Below are 24,951 nucleotides of genomic sequence, written 5' to 3' on the forward strand. Positions count from 1 at the left end.
GCGAAAAGCAGTGGGAAACCAGGGGATTGGGAAGCCTACAAAGACCAATAGAGGACAACTAAAGAAGAAATAAGGAGGGAAAAGATTAAATATGAGGGTAAACTAGCCAGTAATATATAAGAAGATTGCAAGAGTTTTTTTTAGATATATAAAGGGTAAGAGAGAGGCAAAAGTGGACATTGGGCCACTGGAAAACGACAATGGAGAAGTAGTAGTGGGGAACAAAGAAATGGCGGAGGAACTGAATAGGTAATTTGCGTCAGTCTTCACAGTGGAAGACACAAGTAACATCCCCAAAGTTCAAGAGAGTTGGGGGGCAGAGGCGAGTATGGTGGCCATTACCAAGGAGAAGGTGCTAGGAAAACTGAAAGGTCTGAAGGTGGATAAATCACCTGGACCAGATGGATTACACCCCAGAGTTCTGAAGGAGATAGCTGAAGAGATAGTGGAGGCGTTAGTGGTGATATTTCAGGAATCACTGGAGTCAGGGAGGGTCCCAGAGGACTGGAAAATCGCTAATGTAACCCCCCTGTTTAAGAAGGGAATGAGGCAAAAGACGGCAAATTACAAGCCGATTAGCCTGACCTCGGTCGTTGGTAAGATTTTAGAGTCCATTATTAAGGATGAGATTTCAGAATACTTGGAAGTGCATGGTAAAATTGGGCAAAGTCAGCATGGTTTCATCAAGGGGAGGTCATGCCTGACAAATCTATTAGAATTCTTTGAGGAGGTAACGAGTAGGTTAGACAAAGGAGAGCCAATGGATGTTATCTACTTGGACTTCCAGAAGGCCTTTGACAAGGTGCCGCACAGGAGGCTGCTCAGTAAGATAAGAGCCCATGGTGTTAGAGGCAAAGTACTAGCATGGATAGAAGATTGGTTGTCTGGCAGGAGGCAGAGAGTGGGGATAAGGGGGTCGTTCTCAGGATGGCGGCCAGTGACTAGTTGAGTTCCGCAGGGGTCAGTGTTGGGACCACAACTTTTCACTTTATACATTAATGATCTAGATGAAGGAACTGAGGGCATCCTGGCTAAGTTTGCAGATGATACAAAGATAGGCAGAGGGACAGGTAGTATTGAGGAGGCGGGGAGGCTGTAGAAGGATTTAGACAGATTAGGAGAATGGGCAAAGAAGTGGCAGATGGAATACAACGTGGGGAAGTGTGAGGTTATGCACTTTGGTAGGAAGAATAGAGGTATAGACTATTTTCTAAATGGGGAGAGAATTCAGAAATCTGGAGTGCAAAGGGACTTGGGAGTCCTTGTCCAGGATTCTCTTAAGGTTAACTTGCAGGTTGAGTTAGCAGTTAGGAAGGCAAATGCAATGTTGGCATTTATTTTGAGAGGACTAGAATATAAAAGCAGGGATGTGCTGCTGAGGCTTTATAAGGCTCTGGTCAGACCACATTTAGAATATTGTGAGCAATTTTGGGCCCCGTATCTCAGGAAGGATGTGCTGGCCCTGGAGAGGGTCCAGAGGAGGTTCACGAGAACGATCCCAGGAATGAAAGGCTTAACATATGAGGAACATTTGAGGACTCTGGGTCTATACTCGATGGAGTTTAGAAGGATGAGGGGGGATCTGATTGAAACTTACAGAATACTGAAAGGCCTGGATAGAGTGGACGTGGGGAAGATGTTTCCATTAGTAGGAGAGACTAGGACCCGAGGGCACAGCCTCAGAGTAAAGGGAAGACCTTTTAGAACAGAGATGAGGAGAAACTTCTTTAGCCAGAGAGTGGTGAATCTATGGAATTCATTGCCACAGAAGGCTGTGGAGGCCAGGTCATTGAGTGTATTTAAGACCAAGATGGATAGGTTCTTGGTTGGTAAGGGGATCAAAGGTTATGGGGAGAAGGCGGGAGAATGGTGTTGAGAAACTTATCAGCCATGATTGAATGGTGGAGCAGACTCGATGGGCCGAATGGCCTAATTTCTGCTCCTATGTCTTATGGTCTTATGGTCTTCTGCCCCTGAACCTCAATGGAATGTTGTGTTGGACGACTCTAATAGTTGAGTTTGGAAAACAGCATCACAGTATTGTACTGGGATTCAGTTACAGCTTGCATGGGCTGTGGTTATGCAAATTACAGCCGGTATTCTTAGCTTTGTGTATGTACACACCTGATAGCCGGCCAAATTCAGACTCCGTAGGCTGGCATTAAACGACATTAAAAACAACATTTTAAATTGTCTATACAAACCATGATGCATTGGATACGTTTGTGTGGCACATTCAATATTCACGCCAAGCTTAAATAAAGAGGATAAAATAAAATAAAGAGGAACACCACCACCTGGAAGTTCCCCTCCAAGTCACTCGCCATCCTGACTTGGAAATATATCGGCCGTTCCTTCACTGTCGCTGGGTCAAAATCCTGGAACTCCCTCCCTAACAGCACTGTGGGTGCATCTACACCACATGGACTGCAGCGGCTCAAGATGGCGGCTCACCCCCCACCTTCTCAAGGGCAATTAGGGATGGGCAATAAATGCTGGTCTAGCCAGCGCTGCCCCCATCCCATGAACGAATGAAAAAAGGTTTCTGCCTTTCTCCTTAAAAAGATATCGGTGAAGTCATTATTCACAAAGGTAATTAATTCAAGTTCCGTACTGAGAATTGTAACATCTCTCAAAAGCTGTTGTCTAAACAGGGGAGAAAACACAGCTGTGATTATTTGAATGGTTTCATTTTTGGTCCTGAGCACAGCCCATGCCATTGCTCGCTACAGAATTGACCCCGCATGCCCGATGTTGGCTGCTGGAGGTACACGGCAAATTTATCCAGACTGTCCATTTATAATTCATTGACAGCGATTGATTTAACAGAAGGGAGGATGAATTATTTAGACAAGACCTAAAGTGCTAATGGCTGTAATTGCAAATGTCATAATTCAACACAAAGCACATTTTAAAACTGAGTGATGTATTAAAATTATTTTAATGTGGCCTTTATCCAGGGTCCCCCCCAAGGATGTAGCATATGTAGTTTAGTGTGTACTGTTAGCTACTTCTTAACAACCTGGTAAAACTTTACTTCAGAGCTGTTAAACTGAGAAGAATACAATGTTTACAATAAGAATGGAATTATTTGGAAGATCAGTTTAAGTTCCACCAGTTTATTTTAATTGACCCATTGGAAGGTTTTATTTGCCTTTTAAACATATAATTTAAATATTACTTTGATTCATTTTTTTCTGAAATCTTAAAATAATTTGCTTCCTACCCCTGGGGACACCCTGTTCAATTACAGTATCGCAACAAAACTCAGGTGGCATTAGAACTGACTTAAATTTGGAACCTGAGCCTTTGTGGGTCAGTGTTGTTTGGCACCACACCTGGTCGTTGTATTTAGCTGCTGATCTTTGAGACTTTAATGCTCCATCTAATTGATTAGGTCAGAGGAGTTTGAGCCCTAAACCCAGACTGGGATTTTATAATCCTAAAAGGAAAGAAAGACTTGCATTTACACAATGCCCTCATGACCTCAGGCCATCCCAAAGTAATTCACAGCCCATGAAGAACTTTTGAAGTGTTGTAAATGCTGCAGTCAGTGTGTGCACAGCAAGCTCCCGCAAACAGCATTGTGAAGTGAGCAGATTCTGGGCAGAATTTTGCCCTCAGATGGCGTGCGGGCCCCACCGGCTCGGCGGCGAGCGGACAGCTGACCCCCGCCGCCGAAACGGGGCCCGCCGCCATTTTGAGAGGGCGGGCCAATTAAGGCCCACCCAGCGGGCTGCCCGACGGGAAACGCTATGCACTTCCTGTGCGGTGGGGTGGAGGGAAGGATTCCCCATCTGTCAGAGTGCGCTCTTTCACACATGCGCACAAAAGAGCGCACTGCTCCCTGAGGCAAAGTCCTGTCTCAGGGAGTTTACTGACAGGTAAGAAAAGTCAAAAAATAGAGAAATATTAAAATTATTAACATGTCCCCCTCATGTGACAATGTCACATGAGATGGGACATGTTAATAAGAAACACATAAAGTTTATTAAATTTTAAAAAAACGGACATGAAACCCCATTCCGCCAGTGGATGAGGTTTCATGTATTATCAGAAGCTACTGGGGCTCCTGACCTGCCCACCAGCCTAAAGCTTGGACGAGCAGGTCTTTAATTATCTTAATGATCCTGTCAATGGCCTCAATTGGCCATTGACAGGTCGGCGGGAGCACAGCTGATTTCACTGTCCACCCACCATCCTAAAAATTTAAAGGGACCGGGATGGCATCGGGAGTTCCTCCCGATGTCATCCCGCGTCATTTTTCCCTCGGCGAGCGGGCCCCCCCCGCCCCCCCCAATCGCCGAGGGGAAAATCCTGGCCTCTGTCTTTGTGATAAAAGAAAAATACTGTGGATGCTGGAAATCTGAAACAAAAACTGCTGGAAAAACTCAACACTGTGGAGAGAGAGAAACAGAGTTAATGTCTCGAGTCTGTATGACTCATCTTCAGAGCTCTGAAGAAGAGTCATACGGACTTGAAACGTTAACTCTGTTTCTCTCTCTCCACAGATGTTGCCAGACCTGCCGAGAATTTCCAGCATTTTCTGTTTTTGTTTCAGATTTCCGGCATCTGCAGTATTTTTCAAAGGAATGTTTGGTTTCTGGTTTTTTTTTTGGGATATCCTTCAAGCAAAGGAATATGAAGCTGTTCTCAGTCATGAAGTCGCTGATGCCATTTTTAGGATAGACCTTCTTTAAAGAACCCAGGTTTTAGCTAAGAGATGGAGTGGAATGAAGAGACCCACACAGCGAGGGCCAAACTGCCTCTGCTGTTGGCAGCTGTGATTCGGTGAGTTGCACTCTCAGCTTTGAGTCAGAAGGTTGTGGGTTCAAGTCCCACTCCAAATGCTTGGGGTGTGCAAGTTGAGACTGATGCTCCCGGTACTGAGGGAGCACTGTACTGCCTTTCAGGTGAGATGTTAAATCAAAGATCAGCCTATCCTGAATAGAAGCTGCTGGGGAAGCACAGCAGGTCTGGCAATGTGTGTGTGGAGAGAGAAACAGAGTTCATGTTTTGTATCCAATATGGACAGAACAGTTTTCTATCCTCTCTGGTGGATGTAAACAATCCCATGGTATTATTTTGAAGAAGACGGGGAGTTCTCCCCAGGTGCAAAAACAAAAATACCTGGAAAAACTCAGCAGGTCTGGCAGCATAATTATTGCAGACCTGCTTGAGTTTTTCCAGGTATTTTTGTTTTTGTTTTGGATTTCCAGCATCCGCAGTTTTTTTGCTTTTATTTTAGTTCTCCCAGGTGGTCTGGCCAATGTTTACCCCCCAACAGACATCACTAAAGCAGATTATCTGGCTGTTACCACGTTACTGATTGTGGGAGCTTGCTGTGCACAAATTGGCTGTCATTTCTACATTGCAACATTTCAAAAGTACTTCATTGGTTGTAAAGCTCTTTGGGATGTCCTGTGGTTGTGAAAGGCGCCATAGAAAGGCAGGTCTTCCTTTTTGATTTTTGCCCTTTGAGTGGGGTGTTTAACCAATGCCCCTACTGATACTTCAGATGGACGTTAACATTTCCAGCGGCATTGTCCTGGTGTGTGCTCAACACTCCTCTCTCACCCTCAAAAAGCAAATTAATTGCTCAGTCATCTCTGCGCTGTTTGAGGCATGTTGCTGCTGGTTCTCCACATAGCAGCCGCTGGCCTCTGAAGATTTGCGTGAAATGTTTTAAGAGCTTTAAGAGTGGATGTTGCTCTCAGGACTGGGACTTGAACCTATCGCTTTCTGACCTGCCGCCAATCATAAATCTCTCCCAGTTTTCATGCCCGGGGAACTCAGTAGGAACGGAAGTCTCTGGAGAGTTGTACAATGGACAGCTGATCTCACCAGTTTACATTACTGCCAAAGTTCAATATAGAAACGAGGCCCCCAGCCTCACTTCGCAGTCGGCGTGGGTGCACAGAACCCCTGCAAGAGTGCTTGGCGAGATTGAATGGAGCCAGGCCAGATTGGGAAGGGTGTGAGTGAATTATTGGGACCCCAAGAGCAACTGGGATCGGAGGGTTTGTGATGCTGTCAAGGGCCTGGGAGGTTTGTGAGGGTAGCAGGGAGGGTGCAAATCGTGGCTTCTGGGAACCGTGGCTCGATCGCTTGAATTGGTAGTGACGATCTCAAAGAAAACTCCGGTTTTTGCACCATGACCACATGGTGGCTTGTGTGATATGTAGGGGGCAGGCCACCCGGCACAGAATACCTAATCTCGGGTATGCAGGCACCAGGCCGTGCTATTGTCCGCTGATGTACTCAAGACAAAACATAGAGCAGGATTTTGAGTTGGGCGAGCGAGGGAGTGGCCGGGAAATGGGTTGCCCCCCTGCAGTCGGCCCCCGACTGGGATTTCACACTGGCCGGGCCGATTAACGGGCAGCATGAAAGGCTCAGCACTGCCGGGGTGGGGGCGGGACGTGGGCGGGTGCTGAGGTCAGCGCGGGCGCCGGGGGGGCGGGGGGGAGCGTGGAATGAAAACTCCCTGAAAGCAGAGAGAGGGAGAGCTGCCTCAGGGAGCTGGAGAGTTCAAATCCAATAAAAACAGAGTTTAAAATCTGGATTTTATTTTTTTAAAAAATTAATCTCGGAAACCTCATCCCGCCCTTGGATGAAGTTTCCTCAAAAAGGCAAAGGCCGCCTGGCCGATTTGCCCACCCGCCAACCGTAACGTTGGACGAGCAGCGAATTGTCACGGCCCATTAATGTGTTAACGGTATTAATCGGCCTCTTGATTGTCGGCGGGCGCGCTGCCAACTCTCTCTAACGCCCGCCGACCGAATTATCACACGAGTGGGCGATGACGTAGGGATGCTCGCCGGACATCATCGCACACTATTTCACGCTCGAGCCTGTCGGGCGCGCGCCCGCACACTGAGTGGAAAATTCTGCCGATAATCCCCTCCCCCCAGCCTCTCCCCCAATCCAAAGACGGGTGGGAGAAAGTGGAAACTTTTGGATCTAAATGAAAGACGGGATAGGTATGTTTATGGATATATTTGTGACTGCTTCTTGTCTAGGCTGTTGAAATTGTTCTGTGCTTGTCGTACAATTAATCATATTTTGTCATCTAATTATCTAGTTGTGGGGGGGGTGGAGCAGGTTGGATGTGGAAACACCAGGGCATGTGCAGCTACATAGAATCACATCGAACTTACAGCACAAACAGCCCATTCAGCCCAACTAGTCCGTGCGGTTGTTCATGCTCCACTCCAGTCTCCTCCCACCCCTCTTCATCTCACCCTATCAGCATATCCTTCCACTCCTTTCTCCCTCACGTGTTTATCATGCCTCCCTGAACATCCCCAATTTTAATCGCTCAACATTGGCGGCCGTACCTTCAGCTGCCTGGGTCCTAAGTTCCCTCCCTACACCTCTGCACCTCTCTACTTCTCTCTCTCCCTTTAAGACCCTCCTTAAAAGCTACACCTTTGATCAAGCGTTTTGCCATCTGACCTAATATCTCCTTAGGTGTATTGGTGTCATATTTTGTTTAATAATGTTCCTGTGAAGTTCTTCAGGATGTTTTATTATGTTAAAGGTGCTATATAAATATAACTCGTTGGTCCCATTAAATACATTTATACTATTCGCCTCAATCACTCTCTGTGGTAGTGAGTTCCACATTCTCACCACTCTCTGGGTAAAGAAGTTTCTCCTGAATTCCCGATTGGATTTATCTTATATTTATGGCCAGTAGTTTTGGACTCCACCACAAGTGTCTCCACACTCTCTGAGTCCAGCATTTTAAACCCCTTCGTACTCTTAATGACCTCTGTCAGGTCAGCCCTCAGTCCCAGTCTGTTTCAGTCTCAGAGAGTTACTTTTTTCAGAAACATAACTGCATAGGTTACCTTTGTACAATGTGGCTGGGGTGGGGCAGGCGGGAGGGGAGGGGGTTGCAATTGTAATTGGTAAGAAAGACTTTGTGTGAAGTGAATGTTGAATGATGGAAGGGATACAAGTCAGAAAAGAACCCATTTGAAAAGAGAAGTATCGAATCGAGACTTAAGCAATTAGCTAGTGAGGAACAACATTGGACACTGGTTCAATGAACCTCTGACAACTCGCCAAATTTGACTTGTTAAAAAAACCCAAGACCTTCTCAAAGGAACGAGAGAGAACTGCCACATGGAAGATCCTTTCGACATGGATTCCCACCATGTAAATGCAAAACTGATTTTGAATCGATCTGCATTAAATATGCATATTTTTAAATTGATTGCAAGCAGTCCTGAAGTAGCCTTTGAAAACTATACTCACAATTTTAAGAACCGCTGTGGTTCATGCAATCATGCCTCAGATTGATCATAAAACTTAAATTCCATGTAAGTAAGGAATTTGATAAATATTGGTTATGTTTCGGCTAAGTGGTAATTATCTCCTGTAATCCCCTGGAGTTCCTTGTCTGTTTTTGTAAAATATTCATAAATACTAAATAAGGCAGACTGAACTTCTTAACAAAACATTCATTGCGGAATGTAACATCAGTTAGATCGGAAACATGTGTTTTATGACAGAGTTTATTAAAGCATTTAACAGTTTATACGCTGTGCCTCTGTCCAATGTAACCATTCACGGACCATGGCCTTGACTGAACTGCAAAGTGTCTGTGAATGAAATTAGCCAGATGTTTGTTCATGTTAAAGGAGCGATTCCATCAGGAAAATGTAACTTCTCTATGGTTTAAGGAGGCAGAACATCGGTTCTATCGCATTTAACATCAGGTGTAACAATGTGTTTTTAAGAAGTAATAAAAGGGAATCTTGCATTTATATAGCGCCTTCCACTGGTCTTTGGACCTCTCAAATAACTTTACAAACAAATTTTGAAGCGTTTTAATGTTGGAACCGTAGGAGCCAATTTTGCACACAGCAGCTCCCACAAACAGCACTGCGGTAACAAGCAGAGAATCGGTTTGAGTGATGTTGGTGGAGGGATAAATTCTAGCCCGGGATGTGATTTATATTGTCAGTTTGCGTGTTTAAAAACAAACTAGAGACGGCCTAAGGCAAGCCTTGAAGATGGTGCGTCTAAATACTCAAAATAAAAACTGAATACATCAGAGGATGCGGGTTAAAATGGAAGATGAGGATTCAGATTTGAATGGAGAATGTTCCGGAAAGATTGTGGGGTAAGAAATTCTGAGTTTACTGTCAGTGACAACTCCCGTTTCCTTTACATAGAGTGAAATTATAGCCCCATAATGCATGAGTTCTTATCTCATTTGGAATACTGAATGACGTGCCGCCATTTTACGTGGACGGGACAATTAAGGCCCGCCCAGCGTGACACGTGGCTGGTAGCACTACCTGTGTGGGTGAGGGGGGGGGAGGAGGGAGAGTCGGGGCCTGCGCTCTTTAGTGCACGTGCGTGAAAGAGCGCGGAAATCTCCCCCGAGGCACGGAGCCGCCTCAGGGAGATTAAGTTGAGGGTGAAATTTTGTAATAAAGGATGAAAATAGTATGTAAACGTGTCCCATCATGTGACAGTGTCACACGCGCTGGAACATGTTTGTGAAATGTGCAAAATTTAATTAATAATTTTATAAAAAACCTTCAGGAAACCTCATCCCGCCCGTGGATGAGGTCTCCTGAAAACTGCGAAGGCCGCCTGAGCTTTTCGCCTGCCCATCAGCCTTAAGGTTGTCTTGGTAACAGCTTTAATTGTTTCTTTAATGGCCTCACTAGGCCGTTGACAGTTCCGACGGGCGCGCAGCCGCGTCTGGCGTGCACCAGCCGAACGGAAGATCTAAATGACGCGCGATGATGTCGGGACGCACGCCCAAGGTCACCGCGCATCATTTTGCGTGTCAGAGTGCCAGGCCTGCCCCCACATGCCGACGGCAATACCCTGACCTATATTTTTAATATTCAGTGCCAGTATTTCGCCAACTGGAAAAGCTGCCAGTTGACACTCCTTGTGGTGTCTTGTCTGATTTAAACGACCCATTATCGAAAAATTGATGAATGCAATAATATTTAGCTTGTAAAATGAAGCTAATTACTGCAGCTTAGATACAATCCTTTCCATTCTGCTGTGGACTTCAGCCTATTTATCATAATGGGCGATCGGGAGGAAACTGCCAGGTTCCTGGTGACGTCGGAGAGCTCAGGTTGGATTCTGTGTGATGGACAAACATTTCTTGAATCGCATGATTTTCAAATTACAGGATTGCACAATGGTTCCAACACAGGAGGAGGCCATTCAGCCTGCTGTGTCTGTGTCGGCTTTCAAAGCAATTCAGATAGCCCCACTTCCCCGCCTTTTCCCCATAGCGCCCCCCCCCAAATATTTTCCCTTCAGGCGCTGATCCAACTCCCTCCTGAAAACCGCCCTCTTCCAGATCCTAACCACTTGCTGCATTAACCAAGCTCTTCCTCACGTCACTGTTGAGTTGTAATTTTGGGATGCAGTCAGGGAATTGAATCCTCGACTCCCGATAGTTGGAATCAGGCAGCACAGAAGGAGACCATTCGACCCATCTTACCCGTGCTGGCTCTCTGATCCCACAACCCCGGCTCTTTCCCAACGACCCTGCAAATTCGATCCTTTTCAAGTCTTTATCCAACTCCGTTTTGAAAGTTACTGTTGAATCTGTTTCAGGCAGTGCATTCCGGATATGTAGGTTCACATTCTTTACCCACTGATCTATTTATTCAGGAGTAGGTTTGTTCCTGAGGGAAATATGTTTCTACCTGTACTGTTTTGACAGTTTGTCAGATTCTTGTTGAGGTGCCATGTCATGTTGGGATTGTTTCATGCATCATGGAATTATTTTTGCCCTTGAAAACATACCAATTTTACAGTGTTTAAAAGTAGAATGGAAAATAAAGTTGGTGGGAATGTGGTCTGGACAGTGTTCACAGAGGTAGGCAGCTGATGGAGGGACAGCAGGACCTTTCTGGATGGTTGGGACAAGAATGACTGGAGTACTTGCCTCTTTTGTATCCAACTCATGGGGCAGAATCTTCTGGCTGACGTGCGGGTGGGCGGAGTCCGCACACCAGCGCTTAAAATGTCGCGCGAGCGTCCCGACGTCAGCGCGCGGCATCGTGATATTTCGGTCGGTGGGCACGCTATGCAGCGGGATGCCCGCCCGCCATTAATTAAAGGCCTTGTTAAGGCCATTAAGTCTCCAATCGACCAGGATTTTGAGAGGCCTGTGCGAACTTCGGCTCGGCGCACGGGCCCAACGGGCAAGCGGGTAGGAGATTTTTTTTACAAACCTCATCCAGTAGCGGGTTGAGGTTTGATATCGGATTTAAAAATGTTTAATAAAGTTTTTGTTTATTTCATTAACGTGTCCCATCTCGTGTGACATTTTCACACGAGGGGGACGTGTTGATGAATTTTTTATTGTTCTATTTTTAGTATTTGACAGTCTATCAGCGACCTCCCTGAGGCAGCGCTTAGCCTCAGGGAGATGTGCACTGGCAGTTGGGGAATCCCCCTCCCCCCCCCCCGCGCACAGGGAGCGCATAGTGCTTCCCGTTGGGCAGCACGCTGGGCGGGTCTTAATTGGCCCGCCCACTTAAAGTGGCGGCGGGGCCCGTTTCGGTGGCGGTGATTGGCTGCTCACCCGCTGCCAAGTCGGTCGGGCCCGCCCGCCCATCAAGGGCAAAATTCTGCCCATGGTCATCTTAAGTGTTGCCATTGCTTCGACTTTGCTGATATAACCATACATCTGGTTGAGGTTTGCGTTATTAGGATGGGTTGTGCTACCATCTCCTTCAGTTTTGTTTCTCCTTTCTGGGATTGGGTGGAGTGGGGGTGGGGTGGAGAGAGAAGCCTTTAGGATGAGACGTTAAACCTAGACATCGTCTGCCCTGTCATGCAGACGTAAAACATCCAACAGCCCCATTTCAGCAAAAAAACACAGGAGCTCTCCTCAGTGATGGGCCCAATCTCACCGGGAAGGCGGTGATGTGGTGGTATTGACACTGGGCTGGTGCTCCAGACACCTAGAGTAATGCTCACAGCAGGTGGTGACATTTGAATTCAATAAAAATCTGGAATTAAAAGTCTGATGATGACCATGAAACCATTGTCGATTGTTGTAAAAACCCATCTGGTTCACTAATGTCCTTTAGGGAAGGAAATCTGCTGCCCTTACCCGGTCTGGCCTACATGTGACTCCAGACTCACAACAATGTGGTTGACTCTTAAACGCCCTCTGAACAAGGGCGATTAGGGATGGGCAATAAATGCTGGCCTAGCCAGTGACGCCCACACCCCATGAACGAATAAAAAAATAAAAAAAAATTTACTCCTTAACCAACATCACTTTTAAGCAAAAAAACACTTTTCAGGCTAAAGAACTTCAGGACATTGAGAAAACATTGAGTTTCGAAGAATGAGAGGTGATCTTATTGAAACATATAAGATTCTGAGGGGGGCTTTGACAGGATCTGGAAGGATGTTTCCTCTTGCGGGGGAATCTAGAACTGGAGGCACAGTTTAAGAATAAGGCAGCACCATTTAAGACTGAGATGAGGAATTTAGTCTTTGGAATTCTCTTCCACAGACAGCAGCGAGGGCTGGGTCACTGAGTACATTCAAGGCTGCGTTGGAAAGTTTCTTTCCTCTTTATTCTTTCACGGGATATGGGTGTCACTGGCAAGGCCGGCATTTAGTGCCCAGATGAGTTTTTACAACAATCAATGATAGTTTTATGGTCACCATTACTGAGTCTAGAAGGGTCATTCGGACTCGAAACGTTAACTGTGTTCCTCTCCGCAGATGCTGCCAGACCTGCTGAGTTTTTCCAGGTATTTTTGTTTTTGTTATAGATTTATTAACTGAATCTAAAATCCACCAGCTGCCGTGGTGGGATTTGAACCTGTGTCCCCAGAGCAGCCTGGGCCTGCTAGTCCAGTGACATTACCGATACATCACCATCTGCCTCTGATCTGCAAGGTTTATGGGCGGCAAGCAGGAAAGCGGACTTAAGGCCACGGTCAGATCAGTCATGATCTTACTGAATGGCAGAGCAGGCTCAATGGGCCGAATGGCCTACTCCTGCTCCTATTTCTTATGGTCATATTGAGGAAAAGCTCAAATTGTGGCTGGCCATCCAAGTCAGACCATCGCCCACATAGTCAACTCCTGCCCTAAGAGATCCATTCCTGATGGCACAACTGTTCACACTGCGTCAACTGAAGCCGTTGAATAGATTGTTAACCTCAACATCGGACTATAACTGAGCAACACGAATAAAAAAAAACTTTTAAAATAGCCAGATTACCCGGTCACTCTCACATTGCTGTTTGTGGGATCTCACTGTGCACAAGTTGGCTGCTGTATTGCCTCCATTACAAGAGTGAATACACTTCAGAAGTACTCCCTTGGCTGTAAAGTGCTTTGGGATATCCTGAGATATTGAACGGCGCTATGTAAATGCAAGTCTTTTATATGGGGGTGTTAAGAGTTTGCAATTTAACAGAGCTGGGCAGGTGCCTGCCCATCCACTTTCTCAGTGCTACTTTAAAACATATTTTAAGTCTACATTCTTTGGCTTTAGCTTCTGAGTTGCAGGAGGTTGACAGAGTGCCAGTTTAAGGGAGTAAGGAATGGGCTTGAGGGTCGAGAGTAGGGTGTGATGCATTGAGGAAGAGTTTCTTTTGATGTCAATGGGGTATCTTTCCTTCCTTTATATTTAGAGTCTCCTGCCCCATTTTGCAGGCTGCTTTATTCGATGGCTCTCTAGATGCCACCTTCTCCTCTGGAATTTTCAAACACAGTTTCAGAGAAGTGCAGCTGGCAATGTGCAGGCAACAAAACCAATCCACCCCTCCAAATAAGTTGAACCCCGTGGCACTCTATCGGATTAAGAAGGTCATGTGAATGGGTAAACAGTGTATTAAGCCAAGTTTAGTGACTTAATCACAAATCGCTTAAAAATTAATTAAGGCTTTAGATCAAGTAGGTTCTGTTTTTTCTGTGCAAGAAAGCACACCCTCTAATGTCTGTCCCTTTTTCTATTCATTCACGGGATGTGGGCTTCGCTGGCTGGGTCAGCATTTATTGCCCATCCCTAGTTGCCCTTGAGAAGGTGGTGGTGAGCTGCCTTCTTGAACCGCTGCAGTCCCTTTGGTGTAGGTACACCCACAGTGCTGTTAGGGAGGGAGTTCCAGGGTTTTGACCCAGCGACAGCAAAGGAACGGCAATATATTTCCGTCTTTTTGTTTGAAACCCATTGTACTTGTTATCTGCATTTATAAACCTTTCTTCTTCTCTGCTGTAACTCTCGCGATCTCTTTACCTTCACACATTCTTTTGGTCTTTCTACTTTGTTGATTTTCTGCAGTTTTTATCATTTTACTTATTGTGGCTGATAGTTTCCCTGGCTCTGCTTCCATGTTGAATCGCATCTATTGGATATTTTGCATCTTCCTTATTGCTGTCAGTCCGAGGTCTATCCACAAGGAGAAACTTTGTAACCGATCCAGATCTCTCCTTCGCTCTCCTCTTTCCCAGCACTTCTCTTTTGCTTATGGTGTTGATAGCTCCGCTGGGACAACGTTGGTTCATGGTCAGGCAACAGGGGGATACGATGGTGTAGTGATGTTTGGACTAGTAATCCAGAGGCCTGGGCTAATGCTCTGGGGACAGGGGTTCAAATCCCACCATAGCAGCGAGTGGAATTTAAATTCAATTAATAAATCTGGAATATAAAGCTAGTCTCAGGGACGTGGCCATAAAAAACATCATTGATTGTTGTAAAAACCCATCTGGTTCACTAATGTCCTTTAGGGAAGGAAATTTGCCACTGTTACCCAATCTGGCCTACATGTGACTCCAGACCCACAGCAATGTGGTTGACTCTTAACTGCCCCCTGAAATGGCTGAGCAAGGCACTCATGTCAAGGGCAAATAGGGATGGGCAACAAATGCTGGCCTTGCCAGCGATGCCCACATCTCATGAAAGATAAAGTAAAGAAACATCTTGAATTGGAGATTCTCATCCTTGTGTTCCAAACCTCCCATGGCCTCACAGCTCCCTATCTTTGTGTAGCTTCCCCCACAAGCCACCAATGTCAACAAAGAACCACAAAAAGCAGATAGTAAGACCTACAGAGAGAAAGCATGAAAAGAAACTTGCAAGGGATATCCAAAGCAACATTAAAAATGTTCTGATTCTATTTAGGAACAGGAGGTTGCACTGTGGGCCCCTTAAACTGATATTGCAAATGGAACTAAGGAACCTTACTGAATAACTACTTTGTCAGTGTTTACAGTCATGGGAGAGGTCAGTGTGTCGGGCGTCGTAAGGAAACTAATATTGAATCGGGGCAGGCAGGAAATCACCAGAGTTAAGGGCCAGAATCTCCTGTTCTGGAGTCTATGTTTGGTGGCGGGTGGGACAGCTGACCGTGCATGATGTTGCGCTGTTCAGCTCATTACATAGGCATCTGCGAGGGACTCGTCGATTCTCACGGTGGGTTTAGGTAGGACGTTGTCGTCCCCACTGTTACCTCATGGGGCAGATTTTCTCTTTGGTGTGCGTGGGTGGGTCCCGCACGCCAACACATAAGACGACAGTGCGGTGATGTTGGGTGTGCGTCCCGACGTCACTGCGCGTCATTCAGACCTTTCACTCGGCGGGCACGTGCCAGAGGTGGCTGCGCACCCGCCGATCTGTCAAAGGCCTGTTACGGCCATTAATAAACCAATTAAACTAATTCTCAATGCTGCCCGTCCAATCTTAAGGCCGGGGGGCAGGCGAAGAGCCCAGGCGGCCTTCACGTTTTTCATGGAACCTCATCCACGGGGGGGATGAGGCTTCATGAAGGTTTTATTAAATTAATAAATAAATTTTGCTCATTTCGTAAACACGTCCCAGCTCATGTGTAAATGATTTTTAACTTTCTTTATTTTAAACTTTCAATATGAACTGAATCTCCCTGATGCAGCCCCCGTGTCTCAGGGAGATTCCTGCACTCTTTCGTGCACATGCACAGCGCAGGCCCCGACTCTCTCTCCTACAGGCAGGAAACCCTGCCCCATGGGTGGGGGGTCGAAGGCCCACGCAACTTGCACTGGCCCCCACCCGCGCTCTAGCACAGGCCGGCATTTACAGACGCTCCCCAAACAGGACAATGCAGCAGCAACTCACCGTTCACCATGGGAGAAGCCTCCCTCGCCAGCTTCACACCAATTCTGTGCAGTTGTGAATGTGAACATTCTAATTTCTCACCGGAGCTTAATTTTGGCAAGGTGGCTTTTTAATGAGTACACGTGATTTGCTAACAAGTGCAAAAGGACTTGCTGACAGTGCTCGTCGGGAAGCTCACCTTACCTTTAAAGTCCCGGGAGCAGGGTCCCTACAGTTCACCCCACTGTCGGAAAACTGATTTTTGGCATCAAGCCAAATTAAGTCCCCCCCGCCCGCCAAGCTTCTCGCTGCTTACGGGACCCGAAGATTCCACTCAATGTAAGCAAAATACCAGTAATGAAGAATATAATGGCACTGAGGGGGTAACAAGTCCCCAGGGCCAGATGGTTTTAAATTACAATTAGACAAGGTGGGATTATATTTCCTCGAATTTAGAAAGTCAAGGAGTGATTTAATCAAAAAGGGGAATGGTTAGGGGAGGTAGAGAGAAACTATTTCTGCTGGTTGGTGAGCCCAGGATTAAAGGTCATAGACTAAGCATTAGAGTCAGACCTTTCAGGAGTTAAGTCAGGAAACACTCTACTTGCAAACGTTGGCTAAAGGTGGGAACCCTCTTATGCAAATGACAATTGATGCTAGATCAGTTGTTAATGTTAAATCTGAGATTGATAGACTTTTGTTAACAAAGGGTATTAAGGGATGTGAGACAAAATTAGGTTTATGGAGTCAGGTCACAGATCAGCCATGATCTTATTGAATGGCAGAATAGCCTCGAGGAGCTGAATGGCCTCCTCCTGTTCCAATGTTCCTCTGTTCATATCTCCACACTTCTCCAATTCTGACTTCTTGTGCATTCTTGATTTTAATTGCTCCATCATTGGTGGCCAGGCCTTCAGTTGCCAAGACTGTAATTCCTCTAGAGAAGTACCTCACTACCTCACCACCTCACCACCTCTCTACCTCACTACCTTACCACCTCTCCACCTCTCCACCTCACCGCCTCTCTGTCTCTCTGCCTCACCACCTCTCTACCTCACTACCTCGCCACCTTGCTACCTCATCACTTCTCTACCTCATCACCTCTCTACCTCTCTACCTCACTACCTCTCCACCTCACCGCCTCTCCGCCTACCTCTCTGCCTCTCTGTCTCTCTGCCTCACCGCCTCTCTACCTCACTACCTCACTACCTCACTACCTCTCTACCTCTCTACCTCTCTACCTCACCACCTCTCTGCTTCTCTACCTCACCACCTCACCACCTCTCTACCTCTCTACCTCTCTTTCCTCTAAGATGATCCTTAAACTCTACCTCTTTGACCAAGCTTTTGATCATCTTTATGTATCTTTAGGCATCTGTGCCAGATTTTGTCCTTTAACCCTTCTTGTGACATTTTACTATGTTAAAGGCTCTGTATAAATATAAGTTGAGATAGGCAATTCATCAAAGGGGTCTTGGTATGAATGGTACTGTGTGCCGTCCTGAAATTAATACTCCATTTTCTCAGCTTGATAGGGAAATATTCCCCACCAGTTGCCTGGTTGAACGCAACCTTCATTAACTGCTCGGGACAGCTCTAATGTGCAAATGCCTCAGTACGTTACCCTCATATTCGCTGTGACAGCTTCATTCACTGGTCTTCATACTCAATCAATCCTCTTCAAACACAGCAACGACAAACAACAGCAATTATTATTGTAAGAACAACCCCGGTGTGGGAATCCCCGAGCTGAGAATACTGATCTCCCATGATTTCACTGAATGTTGGAACAGGCTCAATGGGCTGAATGGCCTCCTCCCGTTCCCCCCTGTTGCTATCCCATTACACCAGATGTGCAATTTATGCTAATCTTAGCTACTCCACTGTGATGTGACATCTTGTTATTTTTGGAATGTAACTGCTCAGGTAATGGTAAATTTGTTTATCATATTCATTGTGTTCTTTTCAGGTCTTCCTCCACAGCCTTTAGAATTCTAAAGCTAGAGAGAGAGAAAATTAAACACAATTAGACTGCACTGGTGGACGGTGGATTAGAAATATCAGCAAGAGACCCTCACTGTCCAATTCCTGCAATAACGCAGGAGTTCTGATGTGTAAATGGAGCGCGATTATACAAGACGTGGTGTGACTCCGTTTCTGCGCCGTGTCCTGCATCAGTCCTCGGAGGGTGGGGAGGGGGGGGTGAAGAATGTCCGGGAAGGAGTGATCTCAGTTAAACAGGAATTTGAGAATGTATGTCTTCCTCCGCAAGGAGACATTTACGTGATCCTTGAAAAGAGAATGTGAAATGTACAGTTACAAATGCCATGCAATATCTGGTGATTTTGATGAATCATTCACTTTGAATTCTAGACTATGTCAGGTCGCGAACTCACTGCATCATTACTGTAATTATAATGCTTGCGATAACGTTTATAATTTTTTTTTTTAACTGTTGAACTACATGCACGCTGCCTGCAACAGCTGAATTGCTCTTGTCTGCATTTTAAGGGTTTTTTTGATGTGAACAGCAAAATAAATCTCCAGATTTGTTTGTTAGCTTTTTATTTCTCTGAACTATTTCTATAAACTGGATGTCAGTAATTCTGCATTGTAATTACTTCTGTCCTTTGTGATGATGTTCAAATAAAGTTTTATTGCTTCTATACCTCCAAGAGGAGGTGGTTTTCCTGTCGTCCATTATTTTTATTTTAGGCCATAATCGTCTCAGCCTCTTGCTGTATTGTTGAAACTAAATTAAGCACAAAGCATTTGGGGGTGACCGCCAATCCTTTGCGTAGTTTGGCTTCTGATTAAGTTGTACTCTGCTTTCTACACTGACTGGTTAATAGATGTTTGGGATTATTCTGCTCATCTGCACATCAGGGGCTAATACCTCAGGCACGGGGGATATTTAACGAGTGATCCATTTTGCCATCTTGCCCAATGTCGATTTTGGAATGGCCCCGGATTTAGTTTCTCGAATGTTTCAGTTGCAGGCTCCCAGTTTATGTGCAAGTCGCCAGCTATCGCCGACATCGTGGTCCTCGTGGACGGCTCCTGGAGCATCGGCCGACTTAATTTCCGCCTCGTCCGGTTGTTTTTGGAGAACTTGGTTAGTGCTTTCAATGTAGATTCTGACAAAACAAGAATAGGTGAGTGTAACCTCCGGCAACAGCATGAAAATAGCGGGATAAGATTGCTTTTTTTGTGTTTAAAGACTGCGCGGGTTTCCCTCTGGATCACCTGGGATTACAGGATGAAAAGAGGCCACTCAGCCCATACTGCCCCCCTCCCCAGTCCCAGCCTGAATTGAATGCTCCTGATCCCATTACCCTGCTCTTGGATCTTGTGTGTCTCAGCAGTTTTGCAGGGAGACTTAAGGTTACCTTGAATGCCAGTGAAAACTAGACAGTATCTCATTGGTAATGAATTCAGTGGCAGTGAATGTTAGATGGGTGGCTAATCTGATGACTGCAGGTTATGTGATGTCCCCCCTAGTCGAATTTCTAAACCCAAAATATTTGTTCCAAAGGATTTTGTTATTTGTTAAAATTGATGTTATTGTCTCACATTTGACACTCATTTCTCTCCCTCTCTGCGGTTTGGGGTGGATTTTTGATTTGAAGAGAACTCAGGTTGGTGGAATGAGAGTGGGAGACCGGAAGGAATCAAGTGGAGAGCTCTCGATTAATTCTGGTCCCAATTACAATGAAGTCGGCAAAGTGTCAGTGCCAAGTGCATGCCCCAATAGATAGGAATTTCGACTGAAAAAGGGGATGGGAAGGGCTTCTGGAAGCACCTTACTGAGGCAAGGTGTATTGGCATAGGGAACATGAAGGGAGCAGGATTTTACAAAGGGCTATAATGCATGTAGATCTCACAGAGGCACGAAAGGGTGGTGGAGGCAGGTTCGATCGAGGTATTCAAATGGGAATTGGATTGCTATCTGAAAAGAGAGAATGTGCAAGGTTACAGGGATAAGGCAGAGGAGTGGGGCTAGTTAGAATGCTCTTTCAGAGAGCCAGTGCAGACACAATGGGCTGAATGGCCTCCTTCTGCACTGTAAAGGTTTTGTGATTCTGTGATTAAAATGTGGGAGCATTTGAGGAGCAGCATTGCTGAACAACTATCCATTAAATCATCTCCCAAAGCAGCATCTGGCTTTCACTCACGGTAGCTAAAGCCAGCCCTGGGTGCATGTGGTCACCTCCCTACCTGCAACCTGCATGTTTGGTGGATCAGATCAAGAACTGGCAGCAGCCAGGCTAGCAGAGGCTAGGAGGACTCTCACGTGTCCTTTGACTGCCAGCTTCCTTACATCTGTGAACCTCCGCTAATGTATCCAACAGGTTGTTATGACACAGCAGTTGGTAAAGGCAGAGTTGTTTAAATCCCAGAGGGAAACTTGAACAACTGTCATAACCTATATTTTCAATTGGTATGTTTGAGAGGCAGCTCTGAGTTCAGGAATAAGACCACCAAGCCTCAAGGTTTTTTTTATATAAAACTAAATTAAACATTTATTAATTTAACAACTAATTAAACACATACATATGTTTGCAAATTACTAGCATAATAACTTTTAAACAAATCCCTAAATTAATCACTCCCAGGTAAATCTCCACCAAGGTAACAATAACCCATAGACTTTAAACAGGCACCAGGCAAAGCACATTTGACCTTACGAATTCAAAATGAGGTTCCTTTCAATTTAGTTCCTTTGCACAGTTGTAGGCTTACAGGCTGGTTAGATCTTAAATGCCTCTGACTCACACACAAACTCCTTTCGGTTTATACCTATGAATGTAAGTTTTCCATTGTATTACTAGGTTTTTAATTTTCTCCTAACAATAATTCTTTCATTCCACCAATTTTATTAGTAATATAAACACATTGCTTGGCGTCTCCCAGCTAAGTGCAAGATTTCACCCATGCTTTTGAATGGTTTATTTAAAAATGCAAATTGCCCTTTAGCTTCTACTACTTACGTTTATCTAATTAACATCTCAAACTATTATATATCAAAGCATCCAGACTAGCTGGCTTTAATCCAATTAAGCCACACACAGACACACCCATAGACACATATGTAGACACAGACCCTACTACAATTCCAATTTAACAACAATTTCCAATAACATTATAGACATTAATATCCCTTCATGACACAGATCCACTCATAACTCGGAGTGGGCAGTCCTCTTATACCTTGATTTAATTATCCTCGCTTTATTACAGCATAAACACCAGGCAACACAGGTCAATGCCGGCTTTTATGTCCCACAAGAGCCTTCATCTCACCCCATTAGCCCTTCAATTCCTTTCTCCCTTGAATATCTAGCTTCCTCTTAAATTCATCTAGGCTGTTTACCTTGACCACTCCATGTGACAGCGAGTTCCACATTGTCATCGCTCTCTAGGACTTGACAGGATGGCCACCAAGAGCTTGTTTCCCCTGGGCTGGGGAATCTAGGGAACCCAGTCTCAGGATAACGGGTCGATGATTGAGGACTGAGATGAGGAGCAGTTTCTTCAGGCAAAGGGGTTGTGAATCTTTGGAACCCTGTACCCCAGAGGGTTATGGATGCTCCATTGTTGAATATATTTAAAGCTGGGACAGACAGATTTTTGGTCTCTCGGGGAATTAAGGGATATGTGGAGATGGCAGGAAAATGGAGTTGAAGCCCAAGATCAGCCATGATGGTATTGAATGGTGGAGCAGGTTCGATGGGCTGTATGGTCTATTCCTCCTGTTTTTCTATGTTCTTATGTTTCTCCTGAGTTCCCTATTGGATTTGTAAACTACTATCTTATATGTTTGGCCCCTATGGTTGGCCCCACAAGTGGAAACATCTCTATGTCTACCCTATTAAACCCTTTCATAATTTTAAAGACCTTTATCAGTTCACTCTTCAACCCTCATTTTTCCAGAGAACAGTACCCAAGTTTATTCCATCTTTCCTGATAGTTATAATCTCTCAGTCTGGTAGCGTAGTTCATTGATAACATCCCCGGAGTGCATCATCCTCAGATGAAGAGGCTGAGTGGGGGCTATTCAAACATGGTTATGCATACACCAGGAGTGCGGAATTCAGACCTAGTACTTTCTAGTGGCTCTTCTTGCACACGATGTGCAAACTTATCTTCAGATCACTGCCTCTCCCATAGGAACCCTGGTCAGACTGAAGTTGGGTGGAACAGTAATGTTCCAATGCTCCAATTAACCAGCGCATTGGTGTTCTAGTCCACTGGACCTTCACACTATACTGGTTTTAGCTTCCATTATGAAGTTGCAACATTTGAAGGGATTCACGATTTCAGAGAGTCACACAGCACAGAAGGAGGCCATTCGGCCCATCATGTCTGTGCCAGCTCTTTGCAAGAGCTATCCAGTTAGTCCCACTCCCTCTGCCTCTCCCTTTCCCCCATAGCCCTGCAAACATCTCTACTTCAAATATTTACCCGACTCTTTTTTGAAGGTTCCTATTGAATCTGCTTCCACTGGTCTTTCAGGCTGTGCGTTCCAGATCACAACAACTCGCTGTGTAAAACAAAATAAATTCCTCATCTTCCCTCTAGCACTTTTGCCAAGTACCTTAGCTCTGGTTACCAACCCTCCTGCTAGTGGAAATAGTTTCTGCTTGTTTACGCTATCAAAACCAATAATAATGTTGAAGCAAAAACAGAAAATGCTGGAAAAGCTCAGGTCTAGCAGCATCTGTGGAGAGAAAAACGGAGTTAACCTTTCGAGTCCATATGACCCTTCTTCAGAATGTTGAACACCTCCCTTAAATCTCCCCCTTATTCTTCTTTGCTCTAAGGAGAATAACCCCAGCTTCCCCTGTCTCTCCACATCACTGAAGTCCCTCACCCCTCAGTTAATTGGTTTCAATTAAGGTAACAATGAGTTCACTATAAGTTTCCCAGATTAGTGACAGTTTAGAGTTGTTACTCCTGATTAGTCCGAGTTGTATCTGCTGAGAAAGGTCAGAAGACGTCGGGGTGAGTTAAGGATTGGATTGGGCTAAATTGTATTGGTTGCTGTGGTCAAGTATCTCACTGATGATAGGTTGGGACAATAAGAATGATAGCAACTAGAGAAAGGAGGCAGAGGAAAGATGACTTAAAACAGGATTTAAAAAAAATTAATAAATAAGACGCTGACATATTTGCAATAAAAGAAGAAAATGCTGGAAAAACTCAGCGGGCCAGAGCTCTGAAGAAGGGTCATATGGACTCGAAACGTTAACTCTGTTTCTCTCTCCAAAGATGCTGTCAGACCCGCTGAGTTTTTCTGGCATTTTCTGTTTTTCAATCAGATTCCCAGCGTCCGCAGCATTTTACTTTTATATTACAGGCATTTTTGCTTTGTGCTTTAATACATTTCTGGACTTTCTTTCAAGAGAAATAACAGCATGTGAAGTAATTAACCTTTCTGACCATCGCAGGTTAGGGAAATGATTCACGCCGATATCCAGATATGTTTTGTGCAGATTATGCTTGTCTAAATTTTGCAGTAATCAGATAACGTTGCATAATTAATTACAGGTTGGATAGAACTAAGTTAAACGGACAAATTAAGATCTTTTCTAAAAAAGGCAAGGAGCTGTTTTTTCTAGAGGAGGCTGTGTGTTTACTGCATTTATTTAATACCCAATCGTGTTTATTCGAAGATGTCGTAGACTAGTACTGTACCACACAAACGTGTGCTGTTTTTTCTTTGAACATGTCATCCACTTGTTTCAGGGTTGGCTCAGTACAGTGGGGACCCAAGGATAGAATGGCACCTAAATCAACACAGCACAAAGGAAGCTGTACTGGACGCTGCCAGAAACCTTCCCTATAAGGGCGGGAACACTCTCACAGGTATTGTTAATTATATAAATTACCACGTGAAAAAAAAAACCACCAAAAGATTCCAGAAGTACAAATCGACCAGCATCATAAGACTTCAGCACAAAATCCAGGCCGACACTCCCAGTGTAGCACTGAGGGAGTGCTTCACTGTCAGAGGTGCCGTCTTTTGGATTGGATGTTAGACCCAGGTGGATGTGAACGATCTCACGTCCACTATTTCAAAGAAGTGCAGGGGAGTCCACCCCAACGCCCTGGTCAATATCCGTCCCTCGACCAACATCGATTAAAAACAGAGCATCCGGCCATTTGTCTCATTGATGTTTGTGGGAGCTTGCTGTGTGCAAATCGGCGGACGTGTTTCCTATGTTACAACAGTGACTGCACTTCAGGAAGTACTCCATTGGCTGTGAAGTGTTTTGGGACATCCTGAGGTCGTGAAAGGCGCTATAGAAATGCAAATCTTTCCTTTCTCTGATAATGAAACCATCGAGAGAAGTCTGAGAGCTATTTATTAGGAACAAAGAAGGAGTTGAACAAAATGACATAATGGGTTCATGAGGAATTTAACAGCCCACAGATACAGGCTTTCAGTATGCTGCAGAGATTGTTGTAAAGGTCCACAGACAGCAGAAGTAGGTGTTCTGCCATTCACAGTCAATTAGCTGTTGAACTGGTTGTGATAAAGGGTTACTGTTAGGCTGATATTTGTATCTTGCCCTATTGACTCAAAAATGAGTTAACTTTAGTCACATTAATGCAGAGGTCTCCGTTCCTCCAGTTCTGGTCTCTTGCACGTTCCTGATTTCCATCACTTCACCAATGGCAGCTGTGCCTTCAGCTGCTTCATCCCTACACTCTGGAGTCCCCTCTCCAAAGCTCTCCTCCTCTCTGTCCTCCTCCCTCTCCTCCTCTCTATCCTCCTCGCTCTCCTCCTTTGAGACGCTCCTTATACCATACCCTTTGACCAAGCTTATTAGCCCTAATCTCTCCTT

General features: G+C 45.2%; 1 protein-coding gene across 1 annotated transcript in view; it reads left to right on the forward strand.

Moving 5' to 3' along the window:
• Positions 1-24,951, forward strand: part of col14a1a (collagen, type XIV, alpha 1a) — a 221,919-nt gene that overhangs the window by 67,519 nt on the left and 129,449 nt on the right. The window contains exons 6-7 of the mRNA XM_078539858.1: positions 19,093-19,254; positions 23,849-23,968. Coding sequence (XP_078395984.1) covers positions 19,093-19,254; positions 23,849-23,968 — 282 coding nt within the window. The remainder of the gene's footprint in view (positions 1-19,092; positions 19,255-23,848; positions 23,969-24,951) is intronic.

This window comes from Cetorhinus maximus, chromosome 4 (genome assembly GCF_964194155.1).
Source record: "Cetorhinus maximus chromosome 4, sCetMax3.hap1.1, whole genome shotgun sequence".
Lineage (NCBI taxonomy): Eukaryota > Metazoa > Chordata > Chondrichthyes > Lamniformes > Cetorhinidae > Cetorhinus > Cetorhinus maximus.